The sequence below is a fragment of the Odocoileus virginianus genome, chromosome 33, assembly GCF_023699985.2.
Source record: "Odocoileus virginianus isolate 20LAN1187 ecotype Illinois chromosome 33, Ovbor_1.2, whole genome shotgun sequence".
Classification (NCBI taxonomy): domain Eukaryota; kingdom Metazoa; phylum Chordata; class Mammalia; order Artiodactyla; family Cervidae; genus Odocoileus; species Odocoileus virginianus.
In genome coordinates, this window is record NC_069706.1 from 13,503,546 (window position 1) to 13,531,287 (window position 27,742).

The window sequence follows — 27,742 nt, forward strand, 5'->3', positions numbered from 1 at the left end:
AAAAAGAAAAAAAAAGTGAAGGTCTTTCTAGTCACAGCTGCTTTGGAATTGACACAAAATGTCTTTGAGTAGTGATGGCCCCTCCCCGTGGGAGCATGCTCCCAGCCCCTCCCAGTCTGTCACTGATGTGCTTCTTCAGTCTAGGCTTCAGCCCACTCACCACTTCCTGTCTATTCTAAAGATGAAGAGGCTCCCTCAGGTCACTGCCATTTCCATCACCTGGCCTCAGGGGACACTGCCCTAGACCAAGCACGTAGCGCGTCTTCCTAGGGCTGCCATAATGTATTCCTCAACCAGCGGGTTTAAACAACAGAAAGTGATAGTCTCACAGTTCTGGAGGCCAGGAGCCAGTGTCCTCAGGACTGTGCTCTCTCTGAAGGCTCTTGGGAAGAATGCTTCCTTGCCTCTTCCAGCTCCTGGTGGCCCCTGGTAATCCTTGACTTTATCACTCCAATCTTTACCTCTTCTATAGCCTCCTCTGTCTGTGTCTCTGGTCCTGTCTTTTTGTGAGGACGCCAGTCATTGGATTTAGGGACCTTCCCAGGGGGCGCTAGTGTTAAAGAACCTGCCTGCCAGTGCAGGAGACGTAAGAGACACAGGTCCGATCCCTGGGTAGGGAAGATCCCCTGGAGAAGGGCGTGCAATCCACTCCAGTATCCTGGCCTGGAGAATCCCATGGACAGAGGAGCATGGCAGGCCACAGTCCATGGTGGCCTGACATGACTGAGTGAGCATGTGCACAGTTACATTAGAGATGCACAGAGAGTGGATAGCTCAACCGTATGCCTGTATGACACGAAATCTGGGATGATCGCATCACAATCCTTACCTTAACAACTTCTCATAAGACCCTGTTTCCAAATAAGTTCAGATTCTGAGATGGCAAGTGGCCATGAATTTGGGGCAGGGGTGATGCTGAAAACTCGGCCTCTGGGCAGTGGTGTTGAATCAAATCTCAGAGCAGAGTTTTGGGTGCCATAGAAAAGAATAGCTTTATTGCTTTGCCAGGCAAAGGGGGACACAGTGGGCTCCTGCCCTCAAAAATTGTGTTTTATAGCACTGGTTCAAGGACAGGGCTACTGATGAGATAGGGTGTGTGCAGGGCCTACACTCTTAATCTCAGGAAATCTCCTGATGAGCTGCCCTGGTTCCTTTAACCTGGCCTCAGGTGGTCTTCTCTGGAATGAAGAATGCTAACATCTTCCATTTTGGAGTTTTAGTTCTGAAAAGAGCTCAAAGATACTGTTAGGTGTACCCCTTGTGTACCCCAGAACCAGGACCTGTCCCCAAGGCTGTGTTATTGTTTCAGGGCTGCTCTTCTCTTGTCTCTGCGTCCCCCATTTCCCTGGTTAGCAACAGTTCCAATCTGCCCTTTGGAATTCAGGGAAGGTCATGGAAGCTAGGATCTATTCCCTACAAACAAGAAATGGGACAGAAAGGCTTCCAGGCCAGGAGGCCCAGGCCCTGCTCGGTTTCAGGGGGACACTATTTAACCCACTACACAGGTGCTTCCCACTCCTGCAATAAACACTCAGGCTGAAAAGGGTCTGCCTCTCTCCCTTCCAGGTAGAAAATGTGTGTCTGGAAGGCCTGACCTCAGACCAATTAGACAGCAGTCACTCACCATTCCAACAAGCCAAAAAAAAGATCGAAACCCTCATAAAAATCCTGCCTCTAGTACACCCGCTGAGCTCTGGGGTACATCTAGCTTATGTTCCTGTCGTTGCTATTGATTTTTTTTAAGAAAAAAAAAAGAAAACAAAAAAAAAAACCCACATCATTTATTGAGGTTTTCACGGAAGAGCAGAAGAAAGTAATTGTTCGATATGCTCCCAGATCCCTAGGGCTGCCTGCAAAGCTGGGAAATTTTGTAGGTCTCAGGGTCCCATACCCCAGACTCACTCCTTTTGGGGGTCAGTTGGGGAAAGGGGACAATGATAGCTGGAGACACATTTATTGAAAGTCTGTCACTGTACACTGAGCAGTATGCATATTTTCTCACTTGCCTTTCACATCAACACCATGAGGCAGATACTATTATTGGTAACGTAAGTCTTCATATGTACTTCACTGGTACATATAAATAAGTTCAGTTCCAAGAGCGTGCTCATAAATCCAACTTTTTGTAAGTCCAACAAAGTAAACCTACGTACCCAACTAACAAAATTGGCTATCATTCTATGTTTGGGTCCTATACCGCAAATAAAATCTTGCCATTTCCTGCATCATGAATCTCTTTGGTTCTTCAGTTACTTCCTTTTCCTCTTGTCTCTCTTTGTCCTTTCTCTGGGCCTCCAATTCCATAGGTCTTCATTAGTAGCCTCCGCATTCACATTCACATTCTTTGAAAGTTCACAACTTTTGTATGCAGGTGACTTAACTGTATCTGAAAACTGGGTTCTCTTCTTGGTGGGCGTGGAGTCAATAGATACAACCAACAACAAAAAGATCAGGGGAAGGAAAGATTTATTACTTGCAACAGGCTGCCTGCTGTTAAAATGCTGCACTTAATATGTCAGTGAATTTGGAAAATTCAGCAGTGGTCACAGGACTGGAAAAGGTCATTTTTCATTCCAATCCCAAAGAAAGGCAATGGCAAAGAATGCTCAAACTACCATACAATTGTGCTCATTCACCTGCTAATAAGGTAATGCTCAAACTCCTTCAAGCTAGGCTTCAGCAGTACCTGAACCAAGAACTTCCAGATGTACAAGCTGGATTTAGAAAAGGCAGATGAACCAGAGATCAAATTGCCAACATCCATTGGATCATAGAAAAAGCAAGAGAATTCCAGAAAAACATCTGCTTCATTGACTATGCTAAAACCTTTGTGTGGATACAACAAACTGTGGGAAATTCTGAAAGAGATAGGAATACCAGACCACCTCACCTTGTCTCCAGAGAAACCTGTATGCAGGTCAAGACTTAGCAACAGTTAGAACTGGACATGGAGCAACAGACTGGTTCAGAACTGGAAAAGGAGTAAGTCAAAGCTGTATACTGTCACCCTGCTTATTTAACTCCTATGCAGAGTACATCATGTGAAATGCTAGACTGGATGAATCAAAAGCTGGAACCAAGATGGCCAGGAGAAATATTAACGACCTCAGATATGCAGATGACACCACTTCAATGGCAGAAAGTGAAGAGGAACTTAAGAGCCTCTTGATGAGGGTGAAAGAAGAGAGTGGAAAACCTGGCTTAAAAGCATTCAAAAAACTAAAATCATGGCATCCGGTCCCATCACTTCATTGCAAATAGAAGGGGAAACAGTGGAAATAGTGACAGATTTTGTTTTCTTGGGCTCCAAAACCACTGCTGACAGTGACTACAGCCATGAAATTAAAAAATGCTTGCTCACTGGAAGAAATGCCATGACAAACCTAGACAGTGTATTAAAAAGCAGAGACATCCCTTTGCCAACAAAAGTCTATACAGTCAAAGATATGGTTTTGTTTTTTCCAGCAGTTATGTGCAGACATGAGAATTTGATCTTCAAGAAGGCTGAGTGCTGAAGAATTGATGCTTTCAAATTGTGATGCTGGAGAAGACTGTTGAGAATCCCTTGGACCGAAAGGAGATCAAACCAGTCAATTCTAAGTGAAATTCACCCTGAATATTCATTGGAAGGACTGATGCTAAAGCTGAAGCTCCAATAGTTTGACCACCTGATGTGAGAAGCCGACTTATTGGAAAAGACCCTGATACTGGCAGGAGGAGAAGGGGTGACAGAGGATGAGATGGTTGGATGGCATCACCAACTCAATTGACATGAATTTGAGTAAACTCCTGGAGATGGTGAAGGACAGGGAAGCCTGGTGTGCTGAAGTCCATGGGGTCACAAAGAATCAGACACAACTTATTGACTGAACAACAACACAGAACACGGGATATTTCCCAAAGCAGTGCCTTCCCAGCAGCAAAACTGGGGAGGTTTAAAGCTAAGGGTACATGCATATTTATGAAGGGGTTTTAGAAGACTTCACCATAGAATTGTGGCCAAGATCAACAGAGTCCAAGCCTTAGCTGATGAAATCTGAAGTTATAATCAACCTCATAATTCCATCCTCCACCTGGGTGGGGGCCTTAGTTCCTGCAGAACTCAGGGACCATATCAGATTATGCACATCCCTTGAGGAGGAACTAGGATTCTGCTTTATCACTGCACCATTGTTTGATTGCCTTTTCTCTGTTCTACCTTCTGTCCCCTTAAAATCATTGATTCCTGGGACCTGTTCACGGGTAAGCATTGTGGCCAGGCTTAGATCACAAAATGGCTTAAGCCAAAATGAGCTCTCCTATGTCAAGAAAGCCATGCCTGGTTCTCTTTCTCCAAGGAGCCCCTACCCTATCTGCTTTTGTTATTCTGCTCTGTAGGTGAGGAAGTGGTCCTTGATGCCATGACCAGTTAATGGCTGGCTGGTCATTCATCCCCTCATCCCTTTTTGTAGCCTCAATCATCCTTTCTCTCCCCATCAGCATTTAAGCAAATCTCTCCCGTTAACAAACAAAAAAAACCCTCTCTTCCATCTTTCCTGGCAGTTCACATGTTTCTCTACACCTTCGCAGCCCTGACTTGTTGAGAACTGTCATCATCTTGCTGTCCCCGCTTTCCTCATCTCCAGCTCCCTCCTCAAACTGTTCTCATCTGGCTTCTGTCACTCTTGTCACTGACCCCTCTTGCTGAAATGCAACCATTTAGGGAGAGAAACATCTACCTTTAATCTTTTATTTCTCTATCTGTCATCTGTCTATCTACCGTCTATCTATCTAATCTTTTGACTGTGCCACGAGGATCCAACCAGGGGCTGAACCATCAATTTTCCAACCAGGGATCGAACCCATGGCCCCTGCATTGGACTGTGGAGTCCAAACCACTGAACCATCAGGGTTCAGTTAACCCTTTTAGGTTCTGCAATGGGGACCCTGTCAGTGAGACTGGTCAAAGACAGATTAACAAGAGAAAAACAAGAGAAGTTTATTAACACGTGCATCGTGCATAACCCAGCAATGAGTAGTGCTAAGAGGTGGTTAGAACGTGGGTTTGTGTACCATCTTAGGCTAAAACTTAAACCTTAAGCTAAAATAGGGAAGCCTGGCAGACTGCAATTCATGGGGTCACCAAGAGTTGGACACGGCTTAGAAACTGAACAACAACATCAAGGTTAAAACCAAAGGAATGGGGTTTGGGGCTTCTGGGCAGAGGAGACAAGTTCTGGGAAGATGACCAGGAAAAGTATGGTAAACAAGGGTTGTTTATTATGCAGATTGAAGTCCTGCCTTCTCCCTGGAAATCCGCCTCTTCTTGGGCTGGAAGAGGAAGACACCTTTCACAAATGGGAATTTCCTTATAAATGGAGGGCTTCCCTGGTGGCTCAGCTGGTAAAGAATCTGCCTGCCATGTGGGAGACCTGGGTTCGATCCCTGGGTTGGGAAGATCCCCTGGAGAAGGGAACGGCTACCCACTCCAGTATTCTGGCCTGGAGAATTCCATGGACTGTATAGTCCATGGGGTTCACAAAGAGTCAGACACGACTGAATGACTTTCACTTTCACTTTATAAATGGAGATTTGTTTTATAAAATGAAAATTTTTACCTTGTGTTTAGAGCTTTTCGTGCATCTGCTGTTTCTCAATAGCCTTTAGCTTGAAATAATCCTTACGCTGAAGGGGTGTGTTTTGGGTGGCATATTCTGACACCCCTCATCTGAATACAACTGGCACATCAGTCCTCCTGCCAGCTGTCTGCCTGACTTGACTGCCAACACACCCCACTGTCTAGGTGTACCTCCCACCTCTCTCCAGTCTGCTTTATCAGGGCCTGGCCCTCAGCATTCTCTCCCCACCCACAGCCTCAGCCACCTGCTCTTAGATGGCACGCTGGCCACTTCTAAGTTCTCTTATGCACCTAGACGTTTCTCCTACACTCAGACCCCTTCTTCCTGAGGGTCTTCATTCAGATCTGGAGCAGGCACACCAAAAAAGACATGTCCTAAACAAGGATGGCAAACCAGCCCACCAACTGTTTTTGTAAATTAAGTTGTATTGGAACATAACCAAATGCTTTTGTGTATCGTCTACGGCTGCTTTTGTGCGGCAACAGTAAAGTCTTAAGTGGTTTTGGCACGAGAAAGAAATTTTAAAAATGAGAGAAAAAAAGAAATTTTTAAAAAAGAAAAAAATTTAAAAAGAGGAAAAAAAGAAAGAGAAAGAAAAAGAGAAAGCCATAAAGAAAGCTGAGTGCTGAAGAATTGATGCTTTTGAACTGTGGTGTTGGAGAAGACTCTTGAAACTCCCTTGGACTGCAAGGAGATCAAACCAGTCAATCCTAAAGGAAATCAGTCCTGAATATTCATTGGAAGGACTGATGCTGAAGCTGAAGCTCCAATACTTTGGCTGCCTGATGTGAAGAACTGACTCATTGGAAAAGACCCTGATGCTGGGAGGGACTGAAGGCAGGAGGGGAAGGGGACAACAGAGGGTGAGATGGTTGGATGGCATCACCGACTCAATGGACCTGAGTTTGAGCAAGCTCCGGGAGTTGGTGATGGACAGGGGCCTGGCATGCTGCAGCCAATGGGGTCACAAAGAATCGGATACGACTGAGCGACTGAACTGAACTGAACTGTGGCAAGAGATCAAATGGCCTGCAAATCCTAAAACATTTGCTCTCTGGTCATTTAAGAAAATGTCAGCCAACTCCCATCCTAAAGTGCCTCAGATTCCTCTGTTTTTTCATCTCAGAAAAGGGCACCACCAAATAGCCAAGATTATCATAGAACTTGTTCTTGACTCTTCTCTTCCTCCTCACATCCATGCAATTGTCTTTAGCTTGTTGTTTAGTCGCTAAGTCATTTCTGACTCTTTTATGACCCCAGGGACTGTAACCCACCAGGCTCTTCTGTCCATGGGATTCTTCAGGAAAGAATACTGGAGTGGGTTGCTATTTCCTTCTCCAGGGGATCGTCCCAACCCAGGGATCGAACCCGGGTCTCCTGCATCGCAGGCAGATTCTTTTTTCTTTGAGCCACCAGGGAAGCCCCAAGTCTTTAAATTCAACCTCCTAAACTTCTCTAGAATCTGTCCACACCCCCATCTTCCCACCACCCAGTGTTGCCACTTCAGCTTTTCTGCAGTGGTTTCGTAACTAGCCTCCTTATCACTGGCCATTCTCCACACAGTGGCCAGGTGATTTTCTGAATAATGCACACCTAATTGTCATTTCCCTCTTTAAAACCATTTCCAAGGCCTTGAGGACAACATCCATGTCCTTTCACATGGTTTCAAAGGCCCAATCAGATCTGGCTCCTTCCCACATCCCTCACCTCATCCCACCTGCTTGCTGGGGCTCCTCTTTGACCTGGGGCTGCAGAAAGATCCTTTGGTGTTTTTCGGTTCTTGCCATGCTCTCTGTCGGCATTTCTCCTGGACCTTCACACATTCTTCTTGTGCCAAGAACTTCTCAGATCTACCAGCCTTTCTCTGGTCTACCTGTGCGCCACTCTCTGAAGTCAAAATGATCTCAAAGGGAAAATCTAACCAGGTGTGCTGCTTCCAGTCTCCCACGCCTTCCCCTCCATCCTCACAGTCTCAGGGCTTGGCCCTGGATTTCAAAGCCTCACTCCATCCAGCCCCTGCATGTCTCTCCCACCTTCCTTCTCACCACTCCTCCAGCTTCAGACCCTTGCTCACACCAGCATTTAAGGGAACAAACAGAGTAGGAGCATCAGGAAACACTAGGCAGTGTCCAGGAGGGTATGGGACACAGCATCCAGCTTGACCCAGAGGTTGTGAGACCTTAAGAACTTTGTGAAAAGGACCCACAGGACTTGGCAACAGCATGGGATTGCTGCGAGCATTTTAGCAAGGTGCTGGCGTGGAAGCCCAATGCATCAGGCAGGGGAATGCTCCCTTACAGTCTTTCCCATCAGACGGAGGGCTCATCACCTGTATTTGGCAGATGGGGAACTGAGGCTCAGAGAGGGGAAGTGACTAGCCCAAGGTCACACAGCATGTAGGTGTAGAACCTGGGCATGAGTCTGAGAGCCGGATGAGACTCAAGTATGGGATGTTTCTTTCTCATTTCTAATCCCAGCATGACCATCACTCCATTCCCTGTTGAGCTGTACTCAATTAGAGGTGACTCATGGCCATGCCAGCAGCCGCTGAGCCCCTTACGAACCTTTCCATTCCATGCTGGCTGGACAGCCCTGGGCTGCAGGGGCTCAATAACTGAGCTCATCTGCAGCTCGAGAAGAAGCAGTTAGAACATGCCCAAGGCCACCTGCCGAGACCCAGGACCGCTGAGTGGGCACCAGGGGCTGGGGTGAGACACTCAGGAAAGCTGGTTTGAGGAGCAAATGTCCTGTCACTTCTCTGTTCATGCGTTCGTGAATTCCACTTGTGAATGCAATCCTTGGCAGGTACCAGGGAACACAGCGATGAATAAGAGGAGTCCTGTCTTCAGGTACCTGACGTTTTAGGGAGGGAGACTGGTGTCTAACAGGAGGGTGGAAGAGGCCCCCATCCGAGGTTAAATCTGAACAAAACCCACTGCCCAGCAGGATTAACCGCAGGGAAGAGAAGCTAGACGCTGGCGGAGGGCTCCAGCCTGCCAGGGTTAAGATCCCCACTCAACACTCCCTGTGTGAGCTGGGGTGGTTCCTTCAGCTCTCTGGGCCTCAGTGTTCAGATCTGTGAAATGGAGAGAACCATGGAGGGTTAAACGAGACGGTGCATGGGAAGGGGTTGGAGCAAACCCTGCAGTGAAGTGGATGAGTGTTGCCCACATCTGCACGTAGGAAGCAAGCCCAACCTGGGGCCTGCCCTCATGAAGCTGACGGTGAGCAGAGCCAGGGACACATTGCAAGGTGACAAAAGCTGCTGTAACCTAAGGGTCCACCGAACTCAGTTCCACGTGCTTCCCCAGTGTCCGCACTGTCCCGGGCATGCACTCACACCCGACCCTGACTCCCCCCCCCCGCCCGACTCTACACACCCCCTTACGCCCTCCCCACACCTGTCCCCTCCCTCTAGTTCTGCCAGCTCCATGTGGAATCAGCCCCGGAAAGTGATGCTGAATCGAATCCCAGAGGTTTGGGTGAAGTAGAAAAGAATAACCTTATTGCTTTGCCAGGCAATGGGGGACACAGTGGGCTCGTGCCTTTCAAAATTGTGTGTCCAAACCCGGGAGGAGTCTCATAGCAATAGTTCAAGGGTGGGGTTGCTGACAAGATTTATGTGTGCGCAGGTCTCCTTTCAAATTCTGGTGCTGGAGAAGACTCTTGGGAGTCCTTTGGACAGCAAGGAGATCTAATCAGTCAGTCCTAAAGGAAATCAATCCTGAATATTTATTGGAAGGACTGATGCTTAAGCTCCAATACTTTGGCCACCTAATGTGAAGAGCCGACTCATTGGAAAAGACCCTGATGCTGGGAATGATTGAGGGCAGAAGGAGAAGAGGGCAGCAGAGAATGAGATGGTTGGATGGCATCACTGACTCAATGGACACAGGTTTGAGCAAACTCCCGGAGATAGTGAAGGACAGGGAGGCCTGGTATGCTGCCATCCATGGGGTCGCAAAGAGTCGGACACGACGGAGCGACTAAGCACAGCTCAGCCTCAGGTGGTCAGGTCTTCTTACCTCTGGTCGCTTTAAACCTGCCACAAGTGGTTTCTTGGCCGCTCCTCCCTTGATTAACAACTGTTTGCATCTGCCATTTAGAACTCAGGGAAGGTCATGGAGGCTGAATGAAAGCTGTTTCCTATAATCAAAGAAATGGGAGACACTGGCTTTGTGCCTAGGAGCCCCACAGGGCCCTGCTCAGCATCAAGGTGACAATTCCTGATAACCAGTTTTTGATTCCAAGACTTGTTTTGGTGACATTGGGCTTAGCGTAAGTATTCCAATTAGGGCCTGCTGTCTTGTTTTTTGTTTTTAATTTACCTTTTGGCTACACTGGGTCTTCGCTGCTGTATGCAGGATTTCTCTAGCTGCAGCGAGGGGGGTCTATTCTCAAGTTGTGGTGCTGGGGCTTCTCTTGTTGCAGAGCATCGGTTCTAGGCGCGTTGAGCTTCCGTAGTTGAAGCTCAGGGCCTTTAGAGTGTGGGCTCAGTTGTTGGGGCCCGCAGGCTTAGTTGCTCCGAGGCATGTGGGATCTTCCCCGGTCAGGGCTTGGACCGGAGTCCCCTGCATTGGCAGGCGGATTCCTGTCCACTGCACCACCAGGGAAGTCCCTGTTGTCTTGTTTTTAACAGTTCTTTTTGGTTGTAGAAGACCAAAATTGAAGCCAAGCTGGCAAAACATAAGGGTGCTTCCTGGCTTCTGAGCTGAGATGTCCTAAAATCTAAGGTACTAGTAGGTCCAGGGATTCAAAGCAAATCACCTGGACCTGTTTTCCATGTTTTGCTACTTCTCCATGCTGGTTATGTCCAGCTATCAAGCTCCCAGATTCCATTCCCCAAGCCTCCTGGAGGAAAAATCCAGCGATTTCAACAAGAAGGCCAGCCTGGAGTCGGGGTCACATGCCAGTCCCGAATCACTTGCTGGAGCAGAGGGTGCCGATCACTCTCAGCCGAGCTGGGGTCCAAAGGCTGATCTGGAGAGGGGCCAGTGATGTCAGCCCAGTTGTGCCAGGAGAGGACAGAAGAGATGCTGGGAAGTTAAAAACACATGTCTGCAGCATTTTAGAGGAGAAACAAGACTTCCCTGGCAGTCCAGTGGTTAAGACTCTGAGCTTCCACTGCATGGGGCGCAGGTTTGATCCCTGGTTGGGGAACTAAGATCCTGTATCTCACATACCACACAGCAAGCACCACCACCCACCTTCCCCCACCCCCCACCAAAAAAATAAAAAATAAAAAACAGGCTTTCAGAGCAGGGCAGAGATTTGCTAAGTTCATCAGCGAGCTCACTGAAGCCTGGACAGAACTCAGAGCCCTTGGTCTGACTCAGTGCCCCTACCTGGCTCTTGACTTGCTCTGCCCACAGCTGTTTGTTTCTTGAAGTTCAAACAGCAACTCTCTACCCATGGACACCACAGTCTATGCATTTGGAGGGAAGAAACCCCTAAGAAAGCATTTTTGTGGCTTTAGGCTCCAAGCACAGCATTGCCCTGGGCCAGTCAGCTCTGAGTTAACTGCCCCACTGGGACACCTCAACCCCCAGAAAGGCTCCAGAGCCTGTTTAGCCATGCTAAGATGAAATTTTTATTTTGAAATTTTTTCTTCTTTTGTGGTTGTATCTTGCAGCCAACAAAGGTCCGTCTAGTCAAAGCCATGGTTTTTCTAGCAGTCATGTATGGATGTGCGAGTTTGACTATAAAGAAAGCTGAGCACCAAAGAATTGGTGCTTTTCAACTGTGGTGCTAGAGAAGACTCTTGAGAGTCCCTTGGGCTGCAAGGAGATCCAACCAGTCCATCCTAAAGGAAATCCGTCTTGAATACTCATTGGAAGGACTAATGCTGAAGCTGAAGTGCCAGTACTTCGGCCACATGATGCAAAGAACTGACTCATTGGAATAGACCCCGATGCTGGGAAAGATTGAGGGTAGGAGGAGAAGGGGACGACAGAGGATGAGATGGTTGGATGGCATCACTGACTCAATGGACATGAGTTTGAGTAAACTCCGGGGAGTTGGTGATGGACAGGGAGGCCTGGCGTGCTACAGTCCATGGGGTCGCAGAGTCGGACACGACTGAGTGACTGAACTGAACTGAACTTGCAGCTTGTGGGATTTCAGGTCCCCAACCAGGGACTGAATGCAGGACACAGCAGTGAAAACCTGGAATCCTAACCACTGAGCCACCAAGTGGTGATTTAGTGACTAAGCTGTATCTGACTCTTTTCAACCCCATGGACTGTAGCCTGCCAGTCTCCTTTTTCCATGGAATTCTCTAGGCAAGAATACTGGAATGGGAAGCTGTTCCCTTCTCCAGGGGAACTTCCCAACCCAGGGATCGAACCCAGGTCTCTCACACTGCAGGCAGATTCTTTGCGGTCTGAGCCACCAGGAATGCCCATGTGGCCTTTCTACACCTTATTGTTCATAATCACCCTGACTGCTTTTAGTCCCTTATTGTTGCTTGTTGCTTAGTTGCTAAGTCATGTCTGACTCTTTGCGACCGCATGGACTGCAGCATGCCAGGCTTCCCTGTCCTTCACCATCTCCCGGAGCTTGCTCAAACTCATGTCCATCAAGTCAGTGATGCCATCCAACCATCTCACCCTCTGTTGCCCCCTTCTCCTCCCACTTTCAATCTTTTCCAGCATCAGGGTCTTTTCCAGTGAGTCGACTCTTCCCATCAGGTGGCCAAAGTATTAGGCCCTTACAGTTTCTTTGCATTCCGTTTCCAGGGGCACTTGCAAGCACTCTGGTGGGGGTCAGGGTGGTCTCAGGTCCCGACCTGTCTCAGTTTTAGCCGACAGCCCACATTTTAAACATGCTTCCCTGGTGATTCTAATGCCCTCTCTGATCTGAGAACCACCAACCCAGAAGGGTCTTCCTGTTTGAGCCCAGAGGCCTGCTGCTGTCAAGGAGGCAGGGAAATATGACTGGGCCCACCTCTTACTGACCAAGATCCCCACACCTGGCTCAGTGCCTGGGATGGAGTGGGGCTCAGTAAAGACGAGACCTGGGAGGTGTGCAGACCAGGGACTCCACCCCAGCTATGCCATGGAGTAGCTGGGGCAATGGCTCACCCTTTCCAGCCTCACTCTCCCCATTTGTAACCTCAGCGTGGGGGCGGAGGCTTGCAGCTTCGAAGCTTGTTTGTTGACCTTTGGAAGGTTGAGCCAGGGCACCCCTTTCCTCTCGCACTGGGAGCTGGACCTCTGATGTCAGTTACTGACTCAAATTCATCAAACATAAACAAATTGTCTATGTAAATTCATCGATGGGAACTACGACTTGCTTCTGACTGATGGAATTTGGCAAAGATGCTGGGAAGTCATTTCCTTGATTAGATTACATCATACAAGGCTCCCTCTTAGGGGACTGGAAATTCTCATTGCTGGCTTGAACTGAGCTGCCATTCTGGGGAGGTCCATGTGGCCAGCCTCTGGGGTGGCTTCCAGCTGATAGCCCACAGAATCTGGGGCCCTCAGTGGGAGCGGGAGGGTAAAGAGGAGGGTCAGCAGGGGCCAGTCCTCAGAATCCATGTGCAAAACAGCATCGGTGTCCCCATGTACAGAAGTGAAACAGGGTTCTATTTTAGAACACAGATTTATTTTCTGAAATGTCTTTCTTGATTCCATGTCTGGCCCAGACACACCAGACTCAGCCAACACTGAGGGCGGGGACTCTGCAGCCTGTGGGTGGGTCTGTCTGCACTCACTGTGACTAAGAAGGTCTGCAGGGAGAAAGGGGGCGTGGGGGGCAGTTCTCTCACACCAGCCTCTGCATCAGGAAGACTTTCAGCAGAGGTGGAAGGGCCACCCTGACCTCTGCAGTGCCCCTAATCACCAGCATGGAATGAGGGGCCCAGTGGCTGGGTCGTTAGCCTCAACTACAGATGTTTCTTCCCCTTTCCTCCTCTGGACCCTGAACTCCCCATTTCCAAATCCTTCCTTCCCAGGACCTGTGTCTCGTTCTCTTCATCTCACTGAGGGAAGGTCTGGTCCTCGATCTCTGATCTTGTCCCACACGCCTGAAAATTGAGGGGCTTGCTTTCCCACCAGTTCTGTAATTTGCTGACTGCCTCTCAGAGGCACCCAAAGTGTGAGGTGTTGATTGCTCAGTCATGTCTGAGTCTTTGCGACCCCCTGGACTGTAGCCTGCCAGGCTCCTCTGTCCATGGGCTTCTCCAGGCAAGAATACTGGAGTGGGTAGCCATTCCCTTCTCTGGGGGATCTTCCCAACCCAGGCATCGAACCCGGGTTTCCTGCATTGCAGGCAGGTTCTTTACTGTCTGAGGCCCCAGTGAAGCCCAAGGGCAACCAGGTCTCGTATTTCCACCTAAGCTGTGCCCCAAGGCTGCCTACCTCCAGGGAGGGACTAGAACTCTGCCGGGAAAGACTCCACACTCGGGCCTTGCAAGTACTAATCCAAACAAGCCCCTTGGATCCGTCTCCACTGCATCTCTCCCCCAAGAGTGAGTTAGACCAGGCTGATGCTGTAACCACACATGCAGCTGGGAGACTGGCGAGCGACTGTACGTATGAGCCTGAAGTACAGCCACACAGGAGGGTGTGAGGTCAAGTAACACAGTGATGGAGACCCCGCTGACCACTGATTTACAGGGCAGAGTCGTGTTCCTGCTTCTCCAGAGTCCTAGAGCCACTAGGTGACCCGTCCCCAGTGTAGACAGGAGCTATGGCAGGTCACTGCTGTCGGGGGGGGGGTGGGGGTGGGGGCTGGGATGCTCTTGATGGTCTGATGACTCGGACCCTGCCCATATGAAGCAGCTAGAAACCAGAGAAGCGAAGTTTCAAAGCACGAGGCTCCTCACGGAAGAGGCAACACACAGGTCAGCTGCACATCACAGTCAGTCCTAGAAGGTCACATCCATCTCCCGTGTGGATGGGTGTGCTTTCACTCTGACTGTGTCTGCTAGGCTGCCATTTCCAGGTGGGAAATACAACCAAGATGAATATGATGCCCTGTTTTAACCACCAATCAAGACGTTCCAAATTCCCTTGCCCCGACTAAAGAGGCACAGTGGCCTCTCAAGTTTTCTGGCAAAAACTGGCTACAGTGAAAGGTGTTTTGAAAGGACTCTCAAAGGTTTTTAAGAGATTGTTAGTGTTGAACTTTAAAAAAAATTGCCCTTCATCAAGAATCAATTTACCTAGAAGTTCAAGTCTCTTCTGCGTCCTTTTCAAAATCCTGAAAGGGGGGTGGATAGGTGGGTGGGGAGTTTCAGGAAAAGGGCTTCATAATGGTGAAAGAAATCTTTTCTAAATAGGCTTATTCAAAAAGCAAGCCTGGCAGTGACCAAAACCAAGGAAGTCTGCAAAATGGATTTCTTTCCCAGGGAGAGAGTTCCCAAGTTTTATAACCAGAGGGTATTTTGTGATTGTTGTATTTTCCTCACATGATTATAAGCTGGAGTGAGGCTGGAAACCCTTGAGGGTCCTGACCACAAAGTGCCAATAGTCCAGTCACCTGTTGGGGCCGGATGCCAAACTCAAAGGGGCTCCACGATGCCAGACCCATCTACTTCCCACTTCGCAGATTCCCAGAGGGGATGAGAAGCTGACAGAACTGGGGTACAATCCCTCCCCTCCCCAAACGAACAGAACATTCACTTGGGGAACTCAAGTGTGATGCTTGCTTTTAAAGTTTATTGACAACTGTTTGGTCCCAACACACAAAACAGCACTTGAACCACAAAATAAGTGTTCAAACAAAGTAGACAGTTGAGAAAAACATCTCTTCCCCCCAAATTAATTCAAAACAAACAGTGCAAGATGGGAAAGGGGGTTTTGGTGATAACTTTTTTTTTTAAACAGATAAATCTGATATATTCTTTCCACCCAGAAATAAAGTATTTCATTGTCTTAATTCTCATACGTCATTTTGTCACATCAATTAAGCCTCTAGATAAAAAAATAGACAGCAACTGGACTGGCCGTTGTGGAGTACATTACGGACACCATGAGCTTTGCACATCTTCAAACGGTGACTGTTAAAAGAGTCATGCACCCATCCCAGGCTCCTGGCGACTCCAGTGAACGGTTCGACCACACCCACACAACAGCGCACAACTCATCTCTTCTTTGTCTGATGCCCAAAGAAGCTGCTCTTTGAGGCTGTTCCAAGTGACTTGTAATGGTGCCTTGGGCATTTTTAAAGTCCACTTTCTCTACCTTCAAGCAAAACTAAAGTCCACATGTGCAAATTCAGCCTTACAAAATCTTAGAATAAGGCCACTGATGTTCTCAACACCACCTTCATCATCATGTTTAAAAAGCTTTCTAAAAAAAAGTGCACCTCTGCATTTCACTGACTGTCACACTATGTCTGTAGAGAACATGCCTTCAGGAAGACTGAGCGCCACGGTGCCGACAAGGCTTTCCCAGGCCCGCTCCATCCTGGTCGGGGCTGTGTGCCGAGAACTGGGACTCGTTGGCTTCATTGAAAAGATTTGGGGAACAAAAAGTCTTACTTGTAAAAAATCTCTCAATAGCCCTTATTTTGTGGCATTTTATCAAAATGCTGGCTATGAAATCAGAGCCCATTTTCTGGCTTTCTAGAAGTTACAAAATAGAATCATTTCCCCAAAAGAAACCATCTAACTAGTGGAAGACCTTATGCCAACAGGTTCTTTGCTGCTCTATGAATGAATCCGCCTTTTTGCCCAACAAATACAACCCATTGTAAATGTCAGGTTTCTCCAGGAGGCGTAAGAGGCCGCCAGTCACCGGATGCCTCAGCCACCTCAAGGCGAAGGTCACTCCACAGGGCAGTGCTCCCTCAAAGGCTGGCTTTCCATAAATGCCAACATCAGACACCACAAAAAAAAAAAAAACAACAAACCCAAACATGCTTCCTACAGCGAGAAGTAACAGTAAAAGCAGACGCTATTAAAAGACACTGAGTTAACAAACACATAGTCACATGCACACAAAGCTTCCCAGCTATCAAAACCAGCTTTAAAATTACGAATACAAGGTTAAGTTGATCAACCTTGGCCTTCCTATGTATAGATAGAATTTCTGCCTCTTCCTAGTGGAAAGAGCATCGATACCGTTCCTGTCAAAAGCACCTCCCTCCTCACCTCTGATTTATAATTTATGCATTTGATGCATATTCTAGAAAATCAGACTCTCTTCCCAACGCTGCCTCTTGACACACAATAATGTGTGTTGGAATTCAAATGCTGACTATAAATTTATGACACCAAGACCATCTTTCTTTTCCTTAACCTAATCCATGTCAAACTGGAACTTAACATAAAAGGGAAGCTTAAAACATCCTTGACTTTCTAGAAAGCTCAATGGAACCCCAAAGTGGAAACATTTTTTAAAAATTTGAGATGAAGCCACATTTGTCAACTACAGACATAGCTAAATAAAAAAACAAGGCACACTTACAAGTCACATGGAAGCCAGGAGCCTTCGCATTCAACCAGGACATATACTCCTCCTGCCTTGCCCACCCTCTTCAGTGAGTGATCACGCAGGATCACCAAACAGACTTTTGCTTCATCATCATCTCATGCATTTGATTAATACTGTCTGAACACATCAGTAAACACAGGCTTAGAGACTACATTATGCTACATGTAAGATTTTACCACTGGCGTGGCTTGATGGAAGTAAGACCACTTCCTTCGAGCTGAGTTCTCCCTGCTGTCTTCTTACGGAACACCATTCATTATACTTTATAATAATTAAGAAAAATTTGTTAAAATATATTAAGGATTCTTTAACAAATGCCAGGATATTTTTTTTTTTACCCAAACAAGTGGGGGAGAAAAAGAAAAGAAAGAAAAACCTCAGCTTAAAGCCGCATTCAATGTAAAAGAAACAAAACATACAGAACATGTCTAAAGATGAAGTAAGTGGCTTCTAGGGGGAAAACAGAAAAGGTTGTGTTTTTTGAACCTGCTTTTGTGTGCAGAATCAGACAGTGTTTTCCCATCCTAATTCTATGTTCAAAACGAGACTCAAAGCTTGGTTATAGGTGCAAAGGAAAAGTTGGCTGCCAATTTTACTCTATTTTTGGGTTGCTTTTTGGCTGGGCTTTCCATGGGGTCCTTGCTGAGCAGCGACTCTGGGGTTTCCGAGGAGGGGCTGGGAGGCGCTGGGACAGCTGCCAACACGCCGGGTGAGCTCGGATCAGGGGGCAGGTTTTCGTTCTTTATTGGTACTGGAATTTCAATTTTCTCTTCTTGGTTTAAAATCATAATTTCTGTAAACACAGGAAAGCAAAACACATTCAGCTCTGGGACCTGCCAGCAGTGCTGTTTTTCAGCTCCTCTCATTCCTCAAAAATTAATCCCCGATCATCACACACATGCTCTAATTCACACCTTAGCTCTGCGGCCAATACCAGGTATCACTTAAGTCAAGTATTTAAAAACCACGTCTCTGCTATTCCTTGAATAACAAAACTTCAGAGACTGTCATTTTTGGCTACAAGTCAATAGGCTGTCCGCGATTTAAAAATACTTTTTTCTGCTTTCTCTGCCCATTCATTCTCTGTCAGGTAGTGGAGGACGCAGAAAGCCACACCATTCATTCTCTGTCAGGTAGTGGAGGACGCAGAAAGCCACATGCGACCTAAAGACTTTCAGACCAAAGGGCCCTGGTACATCCCCCTGCTCTCAAGGGATTAAGGTGGGGGAGGGAGGCGCACGGGCAGGCAGAGATAAGGCGAGAACCACACAGAGTCAGAAGTACCCTCAGAAAGCCAGGAGGAGGGACCTCCTGGGGGTCCAGTGGTTGAGAACCCCCCCTGGCTCTGCAGGGGACGCAGCTCTGACCCCTGCTCGGGGAGCTGGGAGCTCACAGGTCGTGGAGCTCCTGAGCCCGTGCACCGCAACTAGAGTCCGGGCACCACACTGGAGGGTCCTGCACAATGCAGTGACGATCCCACGTGCCTCAACTAAGACCTGACACAGCCAAATAAATACACCAACATGTATGTTTCAAATTCCAGGAAGAGAAGCAGCCCAGTTTTTCTGCAGTGCCCACAGACTGCCTTTCTCTGGTTGAGCCGCAAGGACCGATGATTAGCCCGCTGTGTGGACAGAGCCATGCCACTTGGAAGAGATGTGTCCTGCACCTCGGGCTCCCACTGCGTGTGAAAGGGGCTCCCACACCAAAGGTTCACAGAGGCCCAGAGTGACAGCAGGGACGCAGAGCCTCGGCTCAGCTCTCAGGCTGACACTCTCGGGGAGAAATGATGGACAGACCTGCCAACACCACTTAAGATTATTTCTCTCCCCATCACACGGGGATGGCTGAACTCAGTACACTATACACACCAAGGTTACACCCACGGAAGAGCTACCATCAATTTCCTATCAAGTCTACGCTTGTAGGGACACCAACCCTGCCGTCGCCACAGCCCAGGTCCACCCAGCAGCCAGGGAGGTTCACGTCTCCCTACCCATCTTCCAGACAAACAGCCTCTTTCAGGTTCTTTCTCTGGGAGACGGGGCCAGAGGCTGGTAAGAAGATTGAGGCCTGTGGTCAGCAGCGTCAGCAGAGCAGGGAAGGACCCCTCACGACAGAGGAGACGATGGGGGAAGGCCCTCCTCGGACACAGCAGGTGGGCCAGCCTCTCAGGGGCCGGCAATACGGCACGAAGAGAGACCGGGGCTCCAGTCCTGGCTCTGCCCCTTCCTGGCCGGCCAGCCTGGGGCCTGGGCCACCTCTGGCTGTGGCACAAGCTGGGCTTCAAGACGCAGATGTCCCCTCCCTCCCCTACTCACAGCCCCCTGGAGCCCCAGGACCCTGAGACCTTCAGCTCATGTCTGGTGACGGGCGGGGGTTGCGCCTGGAGCTGCTGTGCTTTACAAAGTGGGGAGCACAGCCCAGGAGGCCCCCACGTGCTGCTCCGTGGGCGCCCCCTCCAGCCCAGCTGCAGTGCCCTCAAGACCACTGTAGTGCCCTGGCCTGCTGCTTCGCCGGCACCTCAGGCTGTGAGCCCAGCCCCGCAGGAAAGCTGACAGGAAAAGGGTCTGGAATAATCCTCACAGGTATTTTGTGCCTGAAAAGGTAGAGTCGCTCCTTACTTGCATCAAGCAGTTAACATCTTGCCGTGAAGTGCTGGCTGTTTGACTAAAGCCACAGAGAACCCGCCCCACAGTGACACGGAGTCTCCTACCTGAAGGCTCCTGAGGATGCTCCTCAAACCAGATGAGATCGGCAGCCTGGAGGACCACAGGATCCGGCCTCAGCTGCGGGGATGGCAGGCAGGAGGGGACGGGCGCGCACAGGAGGTCCACCGGGGAGTCGTTGGTCAGGCGCAGGAGCTCCTGCTCCGAAGGATGGGGCCCTGGGGGAAGGCGGGTGGGGGCGGGAGGGGGGCTGCTCAGGATGAGGCAGCTGCGGCCCATGCCTGAGGCTCGCCTTCTCCCTGACTCCCTGAGGTCAGGAAGTACTCAAGAACGCGAGGTTAAAAAAAAACAAACCCATGAACAGAAAGGTCTGAGTCCTCTCTTTGGTAAGTGAAATGCCGCAGTCAGGACCGCCGGATTTGTGTTCTCATGGACAGCAAAGGACGATTAAAAAGCCCATAGCAAGCACTTGAAAGGCACAAACATTCAGAATTAGAGGACTTGGGTCCCAGTTCTGTCGCTGCCTCACTGCACGCTCTCAGGTAAGCAGCTACTTCTGGAATTTCAGGTCTTGGTTAGGATGGAGGTGACCGCTGAAGGCTGTGCTGACAGCCTGAGAGGACGCGCTACATCCAGGTGCTTTGTAGAATTGTAAACCACTACAGGGCTGATCACCCGATCAACACAGGGCACAGCAGCGCTTGTAACTATTTAAAGCAACTCGCAGAGCCCTAAGATAAAGTGGCAATGGGCGCACAAGTCAAGGGAGCTGATCCCCACCTTGTACACAGAAAGTGCCACATACAGTCAGGCCTCGAGGATACTCTTCAGTAACACTAGTGTGTTCCTGTCAACTCTTTCCCAGGGAAGTCCTACGACCCAGACTCCCCGACACTACTTCAGTCAGGGGTCAGGTTCCGTGGCCCCCTTCCCCGCCAGCCCTTGACCTTAGCCTTCTGTGTCCTTGCCCTGTCCACTCTTGGCAAGAATCTTGGGAAGTCAGTTTAGAGGAATCCCCTCGTCCTTGGTATCTCATCAAGCTCCTCATCCCACCCAACCCCAACCTTTGGGGTCTAAGAACCCTCTCAGGTCGGCCGGAATCCCCCGAGCCTGACAGCTTCTCTTGGGAGTTTCCTGGTCACCGACGCCCTGGCTCTGCTCCTTGACTGTAAGCGTCACTGGTCCTTGCCTGAAGAGCTAAGCTCCACCTCCCTTCGCAAGGGCAGCAGAGCTGATCCCACTGCAGCTGCCTTCTAATATTTTAACGAGCGTCAGAGTCGCTTTAACATCTGAACAGGTCTGCCACACTGTCGTGACAGGGGCTCCCAAAGGCCTTCAAGAGCCTTAACTGGTTGGCCATCAAACGCGGGCCAGTTTTCTCTGTTATTAACCAAACACCAGGCTCCTTTGGGAAATGTACCAACACTTCCCTTTAAAGAATGAAGATGGCCCTGCGTGTTGTCCTTTCCCCTGACCCACTCTGACTCCACCCCAAGCCCTGTCCTGGAAACGTCACCAGCTTTGGTTTTCCCTCTCTCACCGTCGCCACCCACTCCAAGTCTGAGTTCCGAGGCCGGGGGAGACTCGGGCACCTCCAGGATGCGCTCGGGAGCTGAGGGCTGGGTCTCGTGACTGGCAGGGGGAAGACCGAGTGAACTCACGCGACCTGGAGGACAGAAAACACCCATCAGAGGGGGAGCAGGTGAGAGACCAGGGCTTGTGAAGGGGGCAGGGATGGGGTGTACTTACTTTTCATGTCATTTTTTAACACTACAATTCTCTTATGACCATGTCCTTTTATCCAGACCACCTGCACACAAAACATACTATTGGTTATGAAGTGGAAAAGGAGGGGAAATAAACCCTAAAGTTATATGTTTGGTAACATACTTAAACATACTAGGATTTAAAAAGTAATGCCACAAAAAATTGTTCAGCACTTTGTTTTAAAGCAACAGAAGATGGAGACACACGCTCCTTATAAAAAGCTGTGTAGTCTTATAAATCATGAGATTCAGTTTCACTCCTTGTGGCTCTAAAGACATCACCTCCCAAATACCAGCTCTGGAATATAAATGAAGTCGGTTCTCACATGGGAGTCTGACCAGCTTCTCCAGATACTATGTTTACCTTAAAAAGAATAAATGGCTCCCCCATGCCCCTCAAGCTAAAGCTCACTAAACCTAAAACAAAGACCCCTACCTAATCACGCTGCCCCTGCCTCTGCCAAGAAAGGGGCGGCAGTGGCCCGAGGTTCCCAGCGCCTCCCCTCACGTGCTCTGTCACCAAGTCCCTCAGCTCGGCTCTCCAGCTGTCAGCCTCGAGTCCTTTCCCACTTCAAATGTCAGGCTCCTCCTCCCCTTCTGGTTCTCTCCACTCCTCCACGGACAGCAACCCCAGGCTCCTGCCCTCTGCCCACGGAGTCCCCGCCTCCATAACTGAGGCACCCACTGCTCCCCCACAACTTCTCACTGCTCTGCACCTGCTCACAGTGCCCACCCCTCCCCTCTTCATCACATGGTTAATCAGCTTCTGCACATCGTGAGGACTCTGCTCTGGGATCCCTGGGCCTGGGGGTGGGCCCATGCCTGGTCATCCTCTGATGATTTTTACAAAGGTTTGCAGAATGAAGAAGAAACACTAAAATCATTCTTTTTTTTTTTTCGGCCAACAGTATGTATGTTGGTTCAAAATGCCTGCCTTTTCATTCTGTCCAAGAGAGGACACCCTTCAAGAAACTCAGAAAACACCCACCTGCGGGATGGCTCCCAACAGCTCCTCCACACTACCGAAGCCGTATGTCTTGGGCTGCAGTGCTTCTCCGACATACTTGGTATAGGCCATGGAAAACTCATGAAGGAAAAGCTGCTGGTAGTGGTACGTGTGAAGCAAAGACCGAACGTTCTTGGCAAACAAATAGAGACTCGTGAGCTTCACGCACTCCTCTGTCTTGTCATTAGTAAAAACCTGGTCCAGGAGCAAACAGCAGTATTAGAAACTTCTAGAGTGACAGGTCCTGCCTCCTGGGAGAGAGGGTCTCTGAGAGTGAGGAGAGATGCCAAGTCAAACTTGAAAATGGGTCACAGGCCAGGGAGGAGGGGAGCCTGATTCAAGGATCTCCTCCAAGAGAGGACTATAGCTTTGAGCAAACTCTAATTCTGTCTGCAGGTCTCCGGCAGCAGACGTCTGAAGAAATGGTATGTCGGCAAGCATGGAAACTGGTAAACTCAATGAAAGGAGGCAGTGAAGAGGGAGAGCGGACCCGCAGAACAGAGCGGCAGCGGACAGTGGGGACTGAGGCCACCCACCCTCATCTCCCCAGGGACCCTGGGATGCGGGGCGACGACTTCAGTGTCCTTTAAACAACAAAAGCACACAACTCTTCTGTCCTCAAGCAAGTAAATAATCTCTTTACATAAGACTCTCAGTCTTTAACCTGCCCTCCCTGAGTGTCTCTGAGAAGGGATCTTTCCCAGCCTCAGCTGGCCAGGGAAAGCCTTTCGTCCTGGAATGTCATATAACTAGTGTTCACACATTAGCTCACACTTGTTCTGATGTGTGTGCTCAGTCATGTCCAACCCTTTTGTGACCCCTTGGACTGTAGCCCACCAGGTTCCTCTGTCCACGGAATTCTGCAGGCAAGAGCGGGTTGCCATTTCCTACTCTAGGGGAGCTTCCTGACCCAGGAATTGAACCCACCTCTCTAGCCTTTCCTGAACTAACAGGCTGATTCTTTACCATGAGCGCCACCTGGGAAGGCCTAGGTGTCCTTTCCAGATAGGAAATTCACAAGAGTGTGGATTTACAGCCATGGGGGCTGAGAGGGACACCCAGAGCAGGGGGAATTCTTGTCAAACTGACCTAACAGAAATCTTGCAGAAGGCAGGCTAGGATGATCAAATAACAATGGCAGGAAGTTCTCTCCAAACTGGGCGAGCAGGCTCACCAGGTATGGTCTAGAAGGTGGTCAAGGGAGCCTGACTAATGTTTGCAGAAGGAGAGAGCTTTTAAATTATTTAATTATCAATTGCGTGGTTATATGGCAACAATCATTTTCTTACATTGCTGATTTAGTTAATATCCTAGTTAGAAACAATTTCTTTGGAGGGACTATATTAGGTTTCTGCTATTAAAGTTACTTTAGGTTCATAAAAGAAGTGGTGTGCTTCCTTTTTTTTTTTTCTAGGTGACCTAGAAGAGGTTTTTAAAAAGTTGAGAGTTATTTGTTCTTTAGGTGAGCTGACACTCAGTTCTTAACCCATCTAGTTCTGGTGCCTTTGGGGTTTTGGGGGTTTTTTTGGCTATACCACAGGGCATGCAAGGATCATACTTTTCCTGAGCACACCGCCTGCAGTGGAAGCTCAGAGCCCTAACCACTGGACTGCCAGGGAAGTCCCCCTGGTGCCTTTTGTCAGTAGTAAAATTTCAGTGATCTTCAGTCTCGAAAATCCGTGTTAATTGGTCTAAGTTTTAACTTCTTAAAAATCTGGAGTCAATTTTATCTTTTTACTGGGATCTTACTTATTTCTCCTAGGAAATAAGTGACAACGTGGTGACCATCCAGTCAACCTTCCTTTCTGACCTGCATCTGACTGGGAAGTGACCTGAAGCTATCATATAAGCCATCTAATTCAGAAAGAGGTGACAGAAGCAGCATCTAGCCCAGCACAGGAAAAAGGCACCTCAGTCCAAGGATCCAGAGGCCAGGGCTCTCGTCCCGGCTTGTCACTTGCTTGGGCAGGATGCCTGCACCTGCCAAGGTCTCTGCTCATCTATAAAACCACCGATCAGTCTGATCTGGACCATTCCGTGATTGAGAAATACCCAATAGAGTGATTTTCATTATGGTAGTTCCAGAATCATTACCATTCATACCTCAACTAAGTAAGGCAGACTCTTCAGAAGTTCGGTCAAGGTCATGAACCCATATTCACAGGGGTTGAGAGGAGTGCTGTGGGTGCTTTCATAGTGTCTCTTGAGCTCATCGACAGAAAGATGGGTGGTTCCCTCCCAAGACATCAACAACACTAGCAGCTGGGCAGTGAGAGCACGCAGAGACTTGCGGTTGATCAGCTGAATCTGTTTGCCAGATTCCATATCAGCAACCTGGGGAAACAAGAACGCACTCTTCAGGACTCAGAGATGGCCTGAGTCACACCCTGCTCATCTAGTTTCAGACTGGCAAGTGAGAACATCAGAGAAAGATCTGTTTTTCTGCAAAAATGAAGTACAGTGAATGGGTTTGCTCCAAGTTCTTGGGGACCCCAGACCAATACTATGGACCAGCTGCAGCAGAAACTGTTCTCTCCTGCTCTGCTAGGCCATAACCGGAAACACCCATGGACACCACCACTCCTCCAAGAGAAGAGGAGGCCAGCCCGCTGACACCCACTAGCACAAGGTTATGGATTAAGGGTTGGTGTTCTCAGGGAGCAGGGGCTGGTGAGACTGCAGTGACCCTCCACAGAGCTGCTCTGCACGCAACTCGCCCCAAGGGTGTGTCCCAGGGACTGGACACAGGAGGTGACAGAAGGCCTTCTCTGTCCAAAGGCAAGCAGCATTCCTCTAGTGCATCAGTGATGGAAAAACAGCTGGTGCTTTCACGTCTGACTGGATGTCTACTTCACAATTTTTTTTCAGATTCTCAAGGAGATAAAGGGTTTAACTGATTCACTGCACAGGGAGGGACACCTTGTCAAAGAGACACAGGTTATCACTTGGGGACCAAACAGCCTGTGAAGAAATAGGCATCTGGTGACTGAGACCTGCAGGCCTTGGTCAGGGGGCGAGTCTGTGACGTGAGCCATGCCTGGAGTGAAAGCAGGCAGAGCTCCAGGACACACACTGCTTAGGCACGGGCAGGCGAACCACTGCCCACCGTTCTGGCTGTCTGCCCCTTTAGCCGACTTCCAGCCAGCACCATGGTCAAGATCAGGGGCACTGGCCCCTCAGAGGCAGAGCATGGGGACAGCACGTGGCGAGCCCGTCCAATACGAGTGTATCTTTGGTGCTGACGCCCACCCAGAGACAGGACAGGAGGCTGGTGGGCGGACTCTGACTCCACTCACTGTGGTTATGGATTCAGATTCAGAACTGCAGATTGCCTCAGCAGACCAGGGTTTAATCAGTCAACAGATCCAGGTCCAGGGGACTCAGTTATCTTCTCAGATTATCTGCCCAGATCATTAGTAAGGATTCTTGACCTAGGCTACACCCTGGAATCACCTAGTGAGTTTATCAAAAATGCCAAGGCTCAAAACACACCTGGCCTCATTCTCTAAGAATGAGAGGCTTTGGCATTTCCCAGAAGCCCCCAGGAGACCGCAGCGCACAGCTGGGGCGGCGCTGGAGCTGCTGCCGTCTTCCCCTGCTTCACCGCTCACACCCGATGCCCCAGCTGCTGGCCCTCCTTCATCACGGGTGGTGGTCATGGCCTAGGGTCTTCGGTCCACTGAACACCACCACTGCCATTGTCCTGAGCAGATGAACACTTGGGGGCCTGTCTCACAACAGGGCTTTCAGTTTCTCCACGTTCTCATCTCCAAAGACATACTCTTCTACTCCGTTCCACTCCAGACCCCAATCCAGGCCACAGTGGCGACCTTACCACTGCCCACTTCCAGAATCACTCATTCAACCGCCCCCGCCCACACACACACACACACACACACACATGCATCCCAACACCGGGGTGGGCAACAAGAAGGTGATGTGAATGCTCAACTCTTACGCTTCTTCAACTCTGCCAGCACAGACTCCTATTTCGTCCTGTTCAGGAGCCCTCAGCTTTCTTCACTTTGCTCTTTAATCCATCTTGGCACTGATAGGCCATTAGTTCATTAACATTCTTGTCAATACTCTACACTCCTTTGTCCCTAGGCCTTTTCATTGCACCCCTCTGGCAAAATCCCACCTTGAACCGTCTCTCCCCCCATCTCTAAGCAGCTGCGCTCACCTTGCATGTAACAGAACAGCTCTCAGAAGGGGACTCCCTCCTTGGCCTGGTGACACACACCAAACTCACCCACATCTGCAGCTGCCCCACCCCGCTTCCCTTCAGTCAAAATATTAACCTCAGAGATGTGCCTCCCTCCACGGAATGCCAATGCCCACAATTCTGGCCTCCTCGGGACCCTCTCCCCATCACCCCTCCTCTCCTGAGTCAGCCTCTCTCAGGCAGCTCCTCTGTGGCAGTTCTCAAACACGCCAAGCCTCCGCGACTGGAAAGAAGACCAGCCCGAGCTCTCACTGGCTCACTGAGCACCACGGTCTCTCGCTCTTCTCCATCCAAGCAAACACACCAAAAAGCTGTCAGTTACCTGCTGCCGATGTCGTGCCTCCTCATTTCTCAGCCCGCTCCGCGTGGCTTCCGTCTCATGCCACCCCGACGCTGCCCCTGCTCTGGCCAGTGGCACCTGTACCTGCCTGCACTCAGGCTGGCCCCAAGCTCGCGGGACTCCTGCCGCACCCGCCCTCTCTCGGGAGCACGAGGAGGTGCTGCGAGCCATCCCTCCTCCTTGGCCTTGGCCATTGCCCCCTCCAGAGTCCTTTCTGTTCTCGGCTGCTGCCTCCCTGCCTCCCGTGAAGGGTCTTCCTCCTCTAACTGCCCGGCACAGAAACGGACTCCTCCCAGAGCTGTGACTGGGGCGGCCGCCACTTCACACGTTTTCCTTCCATTTCTTCCTTCTTGCAGTGAGTTTTCTTGGTTCTGGGACAGGGGCAGTCTGCAAACTGTCTGGCCCCTCTGCCCAGGGCTGGAGGGTTGATGGAGTGCAGGCTGGGGAGGAAGAGGCAGTCACCCTCTCTAATTCATCCTCACCAGCACCCAAGGCAACTCTGGGCCCAGACTGCTCCTAAATCTACTCTGTGAGTTCAGAAGGAAATGCTACAGAACAGAAAGTAACACACACTGGAAAGGAAAACTATATTCCAAATAAAAATTAAAAAGAAAAAAAAAGCCTATCAGCGAGATGGATCTTAAAGAAAAAGAACCTGGAAAGGAGAAGACAGC

The 27,742-nt window shown here is 49.5% G+C and overlaps 1 protein-coding gene across 4 annotated transcripts in view; it reads right to left on the reverse strand.

The window, feature by feature from the left end:
• Window positions 1–15,261: 15,261 nt before the first annotated feature.
• The window catches only part of MARF1 (meiosis regulator and mRNA stability factor 1), a 38,162-nt gene continuing 25,681 nt past the window's right edge, over window positions 15,262–27,742 (reverse strand). For all 4 annotated transcript variants that reach the window (XM_020872219.2, XM_020872218.2, XM_070460870.1 and 1 more), the window contains 6 exons: window positions 24,607–24,837; window positions 22,486–22,698; window positions 21,481–21,541; window positions 21,272–21,397; window positions 19,779–19,949; window positions 15,262–17,855 (listed from right to left, as the gene is read on the reverse strand). In XM_020872219.2, the coding sequence (XP_020727878.2) occupies window positions 17,611–17,855; window positions 19,779–19,949; window positions 21,272–21,397; window positions 21,481–21,541; window positions 22,486–22,698; window positions 24,607–24,837 (1,047 nt within the window). In that variant the 3' untranslated portion in view covers window positions 15,262–17,610. The remainder of the gene's footprint in view (window positions 17,856–19,778; window positions 19,950–21,271; window positions 21,398–21,480; window positions 21,542–22,485; window positions 22,699–24,606; window positions 24,838–27,742) is intronic.